General features: G+C 38.3%; 1 protein-coding gene across 5 annotated transcripts in view; it reads right to left on the reverse strand.

Annotated features, from left to right (window-relative positions):
* Nucleotides 1-12,113, reverse strand: part of DCLK1 (doublecortin like kinase 1) — a 237,456-nt gene that overhangs the window by 36,584 nt on the left and 188,759 nt on the right. For 4 of the 5 annotated variants that reach the window (XM_071737573.1, XM_071737564.1, XM_071737581.1 and 1 more), the window contains 4 exons: nt 7,870-7,954; nt 6,446-6,554; nt 1,683-1,740; nt 824-943 (listed from right to left, as the gene is read on the reverse strand). In XM_071737573.1, the coding sequence (XP_071593674.1) occupies nt 824-943; nt 1,683-1,740; nt 6,446-6,554; nt 7,870-7,954 (372 nt within the window). Of the gene's footprint in view, nt 1-823; nt 944-1,682; nt 1,741-6,445; nt 6,555-7,869; nt 7,955-11,205; nt 11,345-12,113 lie in introns of those variants that run through there. The other variant, XM_071737595.1, reaches the window with a different exon arrangement.

Below are 12,113 nucleotides of genomic sequence, written 5' to 3' on the forward strand. Positions count from 1 at the left end.
TGGAGGACAAGATGTCCTCAGTGGTTTTCTGTCCTCATTTGTACAGTTTACTCAAATGTATTTTTGACACCTTTTATGCACTTGTGTATTATCACCTGACCCAAAAGCTAAATTCATAATTCCTGCATTTCCGTGTTGACAGCAGGGGGGCAAGAGACGACCTGGTCTGAGTTTCATGATCTTGTCTGAATATGTAATTTCAACAGTGAGTGTAATAAACGTTTGAGATCTGGAAATTACTATGAAGAAATAAATAGAGTCCAAAATACAAATCCTGCATTTGCAAACTTACTTTTCAGAACAGAACCTTGATTTAAATAGCAGTTTTACTCTTTCAGTTCTCCCTACCTTCAGCTTAAATTTAGATTATTATAAAGGAGGCAAACCTGACAATATGTTAACATAAATTACTAGAGGAAAAATACATGTAATATAGTTAAATATTAACATAAATTAATAAAATTTAACTGATTTTTTTCAAAGTATATTGAATTTTGAAGGGTGGTATTTACAGCTATTTAGTCTGGGTGTACTTTCAATTCACCTCAGGACAGAAGCGTTCTTTAAGATAAAACATTTTGAAGAGATTTATTTTGGAGGAGCAAATAAAACTGGTGATCTCCAATATACTGCCAGTGGAGCACTTCTGAGTGTGGCTTACAATAAGTTAGACAAAGAATTGAAATATTTGAAAACTGTAAAAAAAAAAAAAAATCTGAATTATTCTGTGATTTCACGATTTTTAGTAATGTTTAGTACCAATGAAATTCTTCATTATTGTTGGAAAAATTCTTAATAAGTAGCTTGTCTCCAAAATACTCACCTTTACAAGTTCCATGACAAGGTATAACTCAGTTGGCATATCCATCTCCTCAATCAGAAGTACAATATTGGGATGCTTGACTCGTCTTAAAATAGATACCTCATTCTGGATCATGTGTTCCTGCACACAAAACAAAATATTTAATGACTGTGGTAGGAAAAACTTTCGCCTCCATTGCACAGTAGAAAATTCTTTAAGTTTTTTTTTTTTAAAGGTAACTCATTGCCTCCAGCAATGTGTAAGGAACATATCTAGAAACAGCATCAGTGTGATAACTGAGAGAAGGACAGGGAGTAGAACACAAAGGAATGGAGGAAAAGACATTTCTGATGCAGAGAAAATTTAAATATGGAAGCTTCTGAAATTTTTTCTCTAATCCAGAATCTTTCCATTTAAAAATATAATAGCATCTTCTTTATGAACCTTTTGTTACAGTTTTCAAAAGCTAACAGAAATTCACTGACTATAAAACTGACATCAATTTGATTAATCTTGTATGCTTCTCAGACACGATGTTCTTAGTGACAGACGTTATCATCATTGTTAATATTATTGTTCTGTTTTCTGTAACGTCTGGGATTACAAAAACTGGAGAATGTAATTACAGGGGAAAAAAGTAAAGGGACACAGTGTACCCACATACAACCAACCAACTGGAGAAGCAACACCATGCATCTAGCAAGGCACATATTATACTCATACTCCAAGGATTTCCAGAGGGCAGGCAAAGGCTCCACCCAAAATGATTCTATCACTTGTCAATAAGACAAATACTAAGTTTGCCAAGGTGATCTCACACAACATTTCTTGAAAAAAAATATCTTTGAGTCTCATTTGATTTTTTTTTTTTTGTACTTACTTTTCCTCTACATTTACTTTTTTTTATTATTTTCAGAGCGTATTCTCTACCAGTTGATCTGAGGAAAGAGAAAAGAAAAAAATTGTATGGTCAGTCACATTAAATATTTTTCTCAGTCAGGTTTATATTTGTCATTTGAGCACAGTAGGTCTGGGCAAGAATGCTATTCAAGTATTTGTTTTGTCATGAAATGAAGCTTGAATCTGTTTAGAATTGGGATCTTGAGCCAAATGTATTGAATATGTGTGCCCAAGAAAAAAGTATGAAGTGCTCTTTTCTTAAAAAAAAAAAAAAAAAAAAAAAAAAAAAGGAAGAGATTTCAGAGATTTCAGTGTTTTTTGAGACAAAATAATTTGATTCTTTCGTTTTGAAGTTTTATTTATCTGCTGTAGTTTTATGTAAAAACAGATCCATATCCTCCCAAACCCAAAAAGTTTTTTCTATTAAACAAAGGAATACAAGCTGTGAAAAATACATATATTTTTTATTTTTTTACTTAAAATCGAGAGTCATTTGCGTTATCTTAGTACTCACAAATCCTAAGACAAAGATGTCAGTCCTTGGAATAATATTTTCTGTATTAAGTAGATGATACCTAGCAGAGTTAAATATGATGTTTATAAGTAATAATAAGAGAGGTTCTGGAGATCATAGAGAATTAGTTCAGGAGGAAAACACATTTCCTTCTAGGTGTTTTGTTTTTTGAAACCATATGACATTTATCACTCTTCCATACATAAATATTTGTTATATAGAATACTGACAAAGATAACAAACTAAGTTTGCAGACAAGTTCAAAACATAAATTCTATCCTTATCCAAGTTACAAAACTGAAAGATGGCTGTAAGGCTGATACCAAGAAGCTCTGTTCACAAGCTCTGGTTTCACTATGAGGTTAAATGAATGGATAATATAAAGAAAAAGCTCTTTCTGAAGTGCTGTCATTTTGTAGTAAAAGAGTTCACAAAAGTCTAATACATTGCCTTTTTAGTGGTTAAAAAAATAATAAAGAAAAAATAACCTGTCAAGAATATAAGGTTTTTTTTTTTCAATCTTCATTTAGTAAAGCATTGTTAAATTGATACATTATATTGATAAGTAATAAGTTAAATGTAGAAATGAATTTGGCTAATAATGTGCCCAGTCTGAAATGCAGGACATGCAAAATGAGTGACAAACTGATTGCACTGCATTAGGAAAGTGAACAGGCATTTTCATTGCCATATTTAAGCATGGAGATCTCTGGCAATCATGTACTGGTAGGCATTGACTTAAGGGAAAATGGGGACTTCAGTAAAAATAAAAAAATAAAAATGTTAATTCTGTTTGAATTCTTAGGTCAGCAAGGAGTGAACACAGTCTGTGCTAAGATATCAGCTAAAAGACTGTGCAAAGAAATCAGACTGGATGATGTTTATGACTTGGAAAAAAAATACAGCATGGCTTTTCAAGACCTAAGCAAAGAAAAATTAAAAACTTCTCTTATCTGTACTCCCCCACAAGTGGTTTAATGCTAGAGCCCACAGACATGGGCTGCACTACACATGGGGTGCCCCTTTCTGGTGTTGCTGTTTCATGGCTACAGTCCCAGCTCATTGAGGACATAGGCAGAGATATAGATGCTATTTTGGGGGAATGGAAGGAGGTAGAAGGAGGAATATCAGAAATTAAAATGTCTGGGGTTCAAACTCAGGCAAAATATGCCCTCTTTCAATAAGAGTCTCTTTCAAGTTGCTTGGTTGCCCTAGGAATGCTTCATTTCTGTCATGAGAAAGGAAATTGATGGTTTTTGTTGGCCATGGGAGACTCCATGTACTCCAAAACACTGGGAAACCTGAGCTAGTGAGGAAATGTCAGAATTTGGAAGTATCTGAAAGTTAAAAATGAGCACATATAAAACCACCGCAGGACAAATTGTACCTATGATGGAGCAGACATGTAACGAGCAGATGACAACTCTGACTGCTCCTTGTTTTGGTAAAAGAAAATTAAAGCTAAGATAACGCAAATCCTTTCCCCTAAAAAGCTGCAGAACCGCAGGCTGTCAACAGCACTGCAAATTATACACCCACCAAAAAGTATGCACAGCCATGCCAGAAGCTCCCAGTGAAATGGAGGGATCACCTCTCACCTATCCCACAACCCAAACAATAAAAAAAGTGGCACATAAAGTAGGAAACACGCTATAAATGGGTAAAAGTCTGGACCCACAGAATTAATGCAGGGCACAGTGAGATCTCTGGTTCATTAGGGGCTCCATGCCATTCTCCCCAGCTGCTTTAACCTTTTGCAAAGTTCACAGAGATTTCCATTGCACCAGAGAAAAAAACCTTCATTATTTCTGTGTGAGCATTAAATGTATTTGTGTGTGTGCCTGTGTGTTCACAGACACACAGAATGGGGTTTAGAAGTCCCCAGCTGAAAATTTTGAAGATGGCTTTTGGTTTCTCTTTGGGCTGTTCATTGTCAGGGGTAAATGCCTGTGAACACATTTGGAGCATCCGAGTGGGCTAACCAGCACCCCCAGCCACAGAAAGGTAGTATCCATTTGATCCGTGAAGATGTGTAACAAACCCCACTCCTACTTGCTTAACACCTCATGCCACAATTTCTTTGAAGTCTGATGCACACAAGAATTGTACATCAGAAAAAAAATGGAAAAGCCTTCTGTCCCAAGTATCACCCCATCAATTCTGGCTTTGCAAATGATGGACATATCAGACTTTGAAGTGAGGTATTTTCTGCTTAGAAACACTGTGAAGAATGTTTTTGAAGGGGTTTTACAGGTACTGGCTTTAATTTACTGTCTGAGCCTTTAATTTCTCCATCCACACTTGTGATGGCAAGGGCATACTGCTTTAGAAGTGGAAACTAAAAGAAATAGCTCTAATTTTCAAGCTCTCCCAGAGTATTAACTCTCATATAAATGGGTTCTATGGAATGGCATTGCTGAGGGATTATGAGTATGTATCTGTGAGAACCTGAATAATCATGCTATTCGAGCACATAGTCACTAGATACACTGTGTTACCTGATACATCTCGGACCAGGAGGAGGGACAAGAGGAGAGGAAATACTTTTTGTTTCAGCTCTCAAGGATATTGGAATTAATATTACTTTTAGGTGAGGTGGGACCGATATTTAATTTTTTTCATGTGTTTTCTCTCGGCTTGAGAGAGTTGTAAAATGCACCCTGGTGCCTCTCAGCACAACTGGCATTTTCAGCTGAATGACAGTGTAGCAAAACCTCAACCTGTTTTTATTTTGCGTTGTACTCTGTTTCTCTCAGTTCCTACTCACTTTACATTTAGCTTGTCTTTTTCTCTTTCCTTAGTTACATGCTTCCACCCACGTTTTTCATCAGTCATGCTCCCTCCACAGGGTCTTAGAGTGATTTCTTGTTTTCATATTGTTTTGCTTTGCTTCCTTTAGGTTTAGTGTTCAGAGCCTGGGGTTTGATTTGAGCAGCTCTCACCTTCCAGATGACCAGGTCCACCACAACCTCATTCTGACAGAGCTCTAAAGGCTTCACAAGAGCTTTGGCCATGTCCCACAAGCACATTGTCAGCTGATACAAAATACATTTTTTCCCCCATTCCCCAACAGCTGTCTTTGAGGTCTCCAACTTGCCTTATTCTTTCAGAGGCAGAGCAGGACCTCTTCTTTTTCTAGAGAGACCCTAGTTTAAAACCAGGCATGCTAATCTATCATCATCTGCCATGAGATCTAATCTTTACTTACTCTCTAGGGTCAATATCACTTTCTTACAGGCCAAAGAGCTAAAGTTACTTCTTTGAGCCGAAAGGTGAAGTTACAGTGTTCTGTGAGAACCCTCTCTCCAGGACCTCTCTCTCACAACCATTTCACACACAGGTACTTCGTGTCTTTTTTACTCCATATTCTCCTTGGTTTTTAACAATACCATGAGAAGGCACCTGCAGTTCTGCTTAGAACATTTATATCTTTGCTCCCTATTTTTGGTACACTTTGGTAGAGCCAGTTCAAATATGGTTCATGACCTGCCTGACCAGATTTAGAAACAGAGATCTGAGCCACTCAACCTGGACACCTTCAGCAACACTGACATTTGACTTGTGACTTCTCTAACCTGAAGTGGATGTCTAAAATCAGTTTTTAAGGGTGATTCTTCTCGGTGAGAAGTGCCTTCAGTAAGGGGCACTGAAGAAGTTAGATTCTGATGTCTGCTCTTCAGTCTCCTAAAGATGCATGGAGCTCATGTAGTGGCATAAAGCAGGCAGGCAAGAGATAGATGCCCATATAGTTAAACATAAACATAGAAGAGGTTACTCCTCAGTGTCAGCTGGCAGGATACACAGCTCTTTGTGCTGACCACCACTACACCATACATACATAACTTCCTAATAGCTTTATAGAATGCTCCTACATGTGAAATACTTGATCAGCCTAGTGTAAAGGGGGAGTTGCAAGATTATACTGCAAGAAAAGATGCTATTTCAGTGCAGCAAGAAAGATTTAACCAAAAGAACTTGTAAAATCTTGAAGACTGCAGTAGAAAAAAAAGCCCAAACATTTAAAGCCAATGAAGAATTATATTCAAAGCCTGTGTGTTTTATTCACTCTTTTTTTTTCATATGAAAAGGCATTAGTCTAGTTTTTTTCCATCTGGCATTGAGACATTAACTTATTACACATCCTATTTTCTACAAACAAAGACATTATCTAGAAAAAAGCATGACAATAGTGATTATTTTTACAGTAATAAGCATATTATGCTCCTCACCTTTCTATACACTCCTTCACAATAGCAAAATTTCCATCTCCTATAGTTCTTCCAACTTTATATCGCTCTGCTATCGATGCTGGAACCTGGAAACCTTCCTCCAACACTTCTGAAAGAATCATTAGTACATTTTTATTAGTGAAGGAAACACAGATGTTGCACATAACATGCGTTTTAAGTCTTTGGTTTAGGAACCTGGAAACCATTCAGAGTCAGTATCTCACTTACTGTACAGTGAAACCACGCTGCTGACATTGTATATACTCAACAGGTTTCACACAGATACAATAATGAAAAATAAGACTTCTGGGGCTCAAACATACCACCATTCGAGTGTTACATAGTTTACCATTTCCACTGCAATATGCCCCTAGGACAAAACCAAAATTGTATTTTTTTAATTATGAAAAGGCCCCTGTGATCTGCACAAGCGCAGACCAGCCTCCAAAAAGGGTTGGAACTCTTTGACACAGCATGATTAAATATATGTACCAAAGAAGTCCAACACTCAAGCACTTATTTTATTACATCCTGTAAACTGAGACATCCATAAAACTCCTCATGTGCTAAGTACTAGTTCTCCCCCTCCCCCAATATTAAATATTTAGTTTTTAAACAAATGTTCTCAATAATACTACCTCACGTGCAACCTGGGCACCAGATGTTTAGGTAAAATTACATTACACAATGTCTAAGTATAAGAAAAGTTTGTCGTTGCATGTGTTTTAGTGCTCATTCATGTACCATTATTTTTAAATATATCTGAAACAGCATATTACAAATACCTAACATGCCTCTAAAAGCTGACTGTAAACTGCTGCTGATACAAACTACAATATATATATATAAAAAAAAGCCTCTCAAATATGTGCCTTGAATTTACACTGCTTAAGACAGCCCTTTCAACTGTATCTTTGTCTGTCCTTTGTTCCAGTTTAGCATGAAAAGTGAGTGCTATGATACAAGGAGACTGGGGGTGGCCTGAATCCACAGGCAGCATGAAGATGCTGTCAGATGCCAGCATACACACACACTTACCTGTATGTGCATCTGAACTGGCAGGATTGGAGCAGACACTGCTTGTTCCAAGCCCTAGCACAGAGTGAGACTCATCATCTCTGAGTCAAGACCCAGGACTGCAGCATGTCCTTTAGCACCATGCCAGATGAGACAAAAAATTCCGTGTCACCTGCAGAAGTAATATCTAGAGTATCCTCCAACAAAAACACCTCTGAATAGGGATGTCCAGATCAAATCTGATCCAGAGTGAGCCCAAATGATTTGCTAAGGCTGAGGAGGCTCCTCATGGAGTCATCCAGCCCTCAGTGCTCCCACCTTATCCGGCAGGAAGAATGACTCATTTCCTACACAGCTGCTGTTATCACTACATTGACTGCTTGGAAATGTCAGCCTTCAAATGTTACCTTCTGCAGGTCCATCATTTTCATCCATAGAGCTGCAGACTTTGGTGGATGCTAATGAGGTAGAGGAGCCACTGTGTTGGGAGCTCTGGAAATGGAGAGACACAAATGAAAACAGATGATTTTTAAGGAGCATGAGTACACGCAGCACATCCCTGCTGGACACACGTCCTGGCAAGGCTTTAGTGTTCAGAATGTATCCATTGACTTTGGTGGAGGGATACGTGGATGCCTGGGAAGAGTTGGATTTTTTCACTGAAATTACACTTTTGGTACCCCTGTGGACATGAAGATACCCGTGATCCATCACCTGCAGCAATGTGCAGCGATGTTTTTATGTCTGGCTGATAGTTTCTCCCTATCCCACACACATTTTGGCAGGGAAAACTGAGGGGCTGTATGCCCTCTGCAGGCAGGAGACTTCACTCAGAGACAGTGTTAACACAGGAGGCATTAAAAGCACAAATGTCTGGGTTCACTGAAGTTGGCTGCTATGGGCAGATTTCCTCACTTTTGCAAACCTCCCTCTGGTGAAATTCCCCCAGTTGTGTTCTAGAAGGGAGAAATCATTATGGTAACGTATGGAGGAAATAAAATGTCAGGAGGAATGTTTGCTTCTTTGGAAAAACATTTGACTGGGTATAGCTCACTTGAGGCAAGAGTCTGTACCTCAGTTTTAGGTACTTGTAAAGGTATTTTTGCCTATACAGCTAATGGGGGGAGGACAGTATCTCTGTAGTCTCTAGGAGACTCAAAGCCACCTAGCCTGGATGCCAGAATTACAGCAGGCAGGATCTGAGGAGGGAAGCCTTCCAAAGCACCTATCAGTGTCTATCAGTTACATCTGGGCTCCAGGCATGTACTTTAGGAAGCCTGCTTCATCACACATCTAGATGGATGAAACTACACAGACATACCAGACAGACTGGATTTTACCCCAAACTTTTAGCCTTTGCTGTGTACTGACTACACAAAGGTATCTTCAGGATTCTTCTATCTTCAAAGGAACCCCAAAAAAGCTACAAACGTAACAGTGGCCCTTTAAACTTAAAGCCCAACTGAGCATTCCCTCAGGTTTTTGTGGTGTGACCTAAGTGAGAAGCATTCAGGCAATTTATAAAAGTAAAACTTTCTCATGTTCACATAGATCTCATGCTGAAAGGTTACAAAGTACTGCAAAGTGCTTACAAAGTGTTACCTCCTTCAATGTATATATTACATAAATTAAAGGCTGTCCTGCATGAAACTAACACTATCTGTTCCCTGTGTGTTGCAAGGTATCGAGATGCCCAGAATCAGGATCCCAAACAACTTCACAAATCTCAATCCACTTCTTTGAAATGATCTCCTCTGCCACCACAGAGCCCAGCCAGTGACTGGAGCAAGAAAAACAAATGATGCAATTGAGATTTTTACTGAGTACAGAGCCAGGGAAAAGGCAGACAGCAGAGTTAAAAGCTGGCCAGTATGCTGAGTTCATTTGAACACAGTAACTTTTAATTTCTCCCACAGTAGATTAAGGTCAGATGATTTAGGCAAAGGCTGAACTTGGCCTATTTTTCACTAAATAATAGTGAGAGTTTGCACATCCCATCTACCAAGAGATTTTATTTTTTTTTAATCAACCCCAGCTCATTCTTTTCATCCACTTAAGCATTCCTTCTGAGCTTTGACCAGAATTAAAAATTGCATTAATCAGTTTTTGGACTACTTTTGTTCCCTCTTGACAAGAGAAGTGAGCACGGAGTGCACTGAGTGATTTCTGCAGTTTGCTAAGTTTGCTGCCCTTGCTTCATGATTGGGGCCTGTTTATGTATGTGCTCTTCCTGTGCCAAACTCTGAGGAATATCTTAGTAAAAACTTACCTCTGGTTCATTTTTGAACAAAGGAGCAGATGAGGACCAAGGTAACAGAAAAATGCTAGGAGTTCTCATGCCTGGGGAGCCAGTTCTCAAAGCCCATTTTTATGCACATGTAATGAGAGAACTGTTTCCTTTACACTCCTGCTTGTAAAATAAGCAGAAAAACATGTTTTCTCTATTCATTCTGCTGGGTCTGCTTGTTTTCCTAGACCAGACATCCAATTTCTTACATCTTTTACCACTCCAGAGTATTTTCTTCAAGGAACTGCAATTTAAGTATGTCTGGTATTTGTTGCATACACAATCAGGAATAAATCTTTACAACATTTAAGAGGTACAACACAAGCAGGTTAGCACTAGATTTTCAGTAGATTATGAAATGACTACTTTACTCGGTTTTTTGCATTTTAAATATTTCAGCAGAATATTTTAAACATTTTTCAGCAGATGTTAGGTCAAGATCGATGACTATGCACTGCTGCAGCTTTCTTTTGCTGTTTGATGATCTCTTTATGGACTCCAATGTTTCCAGTTGAGAAAACAGGAGACATAAAAATTGAGACCTAATTCAGTGGCCAAATGTTCTCAGAACGGGTTCCAAGAGAGACTCAAGCTTCTATTTGAGAACCTATTTTTTCAAGGACCCTCAAGCTGAGGTATAGCTGAGAACTGTTTGCTCAGTTCTTCCAAAATTAGACTCCTTCAAGAGCCTATTTCAGCAAATTGGTTCAGCAAGATTCACTTTAAATACAAGTAATCTTAACAGCCTGCACACGACTGAAATTAAATTAACTCCTAAATATCTGTCTTCAGTATAACTCCATAAATGTGCATTTCAGTTAAATAAACTGAAAAAAAAAAGGGGGGGGGGCTATAGACAATTTAAAGGAAATAAAGTACCAATATGAGATCAATTTTTAAAATACCCCTTTTTTCCTCTTTTTTTTAACTGACAATACATAAGGACAGGCAAGCTAAGATGATATTCACAACTGAAGAAATACAGTGATCCATTAACTGCATATACTGTACCACAAGTCTGGAACCAAAGTGTACAGCCCCATCAGTGAGATCTGTGTGCCAAGCACAGGATGTGAGCAGGAGCACAGCTCACCAGTGACAGGAAAGCAGTAGCTAAAAAGATATTTGCTAAAAATACATACTAGGTTTTAAAAGCTCCATGCTTTAAAATGATTGGGTTTGTTAGGGTTTTTTGTTTTTTTTTTTAAATATAAATATGAACACATACTTCTCATTACCTTTGCTGAAACTCTCCTAATAAAACAAGGGATTAAAAGGAAACCAGGAGCTGCACACTTGCATATATTCACAAGTTTTGCTGAGGGACCCCCTTGCACAATGAAGGAGACCTTACTAGGTAAACACATCCCAAATATTTTTGTCTTTATTCACTCCTCTGGAACAACAGGCAGGCATTTATTTATTTATCTTTGCTTAAGCTAGAAGGACATTCTGTTTATTTAGCCTTTAATTGGCTCGTTGTTCTCACAAGCTGAAAGCCCTCTGGGTCCAGCAATCCTTGTGGGTCTCGGCGTTCCTTCCAGTTGGCTTGCCAATCCTCAGGCAGTCTGTCATGCACAGTGTTGCTCTCCCAGCTGTGGACCCCATCAGGGATATTGCAGATGGGAAAGGGGGAAAAAACAAACCCTAAGCAAGAGCAAAACCTCTTGAAGGCACAGGCCTTAATGCAATTAGCTGTTTTAATTTTAAGAGATGCTGAGGTGCTTGAAATGTCATCACTTCTACACAGATTTAAAGGGGTCCAGTGTCACAGGTTGCCAGCACATGGCTGGTTTTATGGCACACCTCCATAAAAGCAATGGCATTAAAAAATCAGGTCTTTGGTGTAAGGATTTCAGATCCTATTCAGGTTTCTCTAACAGATGGCCAGCACCCCACAGACCTCACTGATGCGAGTGGAGACTTTTGCACTATAGAGTTTCATTCCTGTCTCATTGGGAGATTTAGTTAGCAACTGTTGTGTAAAAAGTTTGCATCTTGGTGGAAGTAGGACTAAATCCATGAAAAAAGGGCAGTAAAACATACATTACTGTAATTTCTCTCTCTGCATACTCACCTTTGTCCTAAATTAATCTTAAAATCCCAGTCCAACTAAAGAGAAGGAATTACTCTTGTGGGCTGCCAGTATCAGAAGTTAGGAAAAGAGACTTAAACAAGTATGACTAGGAAGTTTGATAATGCAATTCAGATTCCTGAATCTCAAACTCCAAATACTGCATTATATTTTCCAAACCTCCCAAAACCTTTATTAGTGCATATGGAGTCTACAAAGTCTCTCAACAATAGATTCCTTTGTATTTTCTTAGCAAGAAGGAAGCATCTGGATGAAATGTGAGCAACAGT

The sequence above is a fragment of the Heliangelus exortis genome, chromosome 1 (genome assembly GCF_036169615.1).
Source record: "Heliangelus exortis chromosome 1, bHelExo1.hap1, whole genome shotgun sequence".
Classification (NCBI taxonomy): domain Eukaryota; kingdom Metazoa; phylum Chordata; class Aves; order Apodiformes; family Trochilidae; genus Heliangelus; species Heliangelus exortis.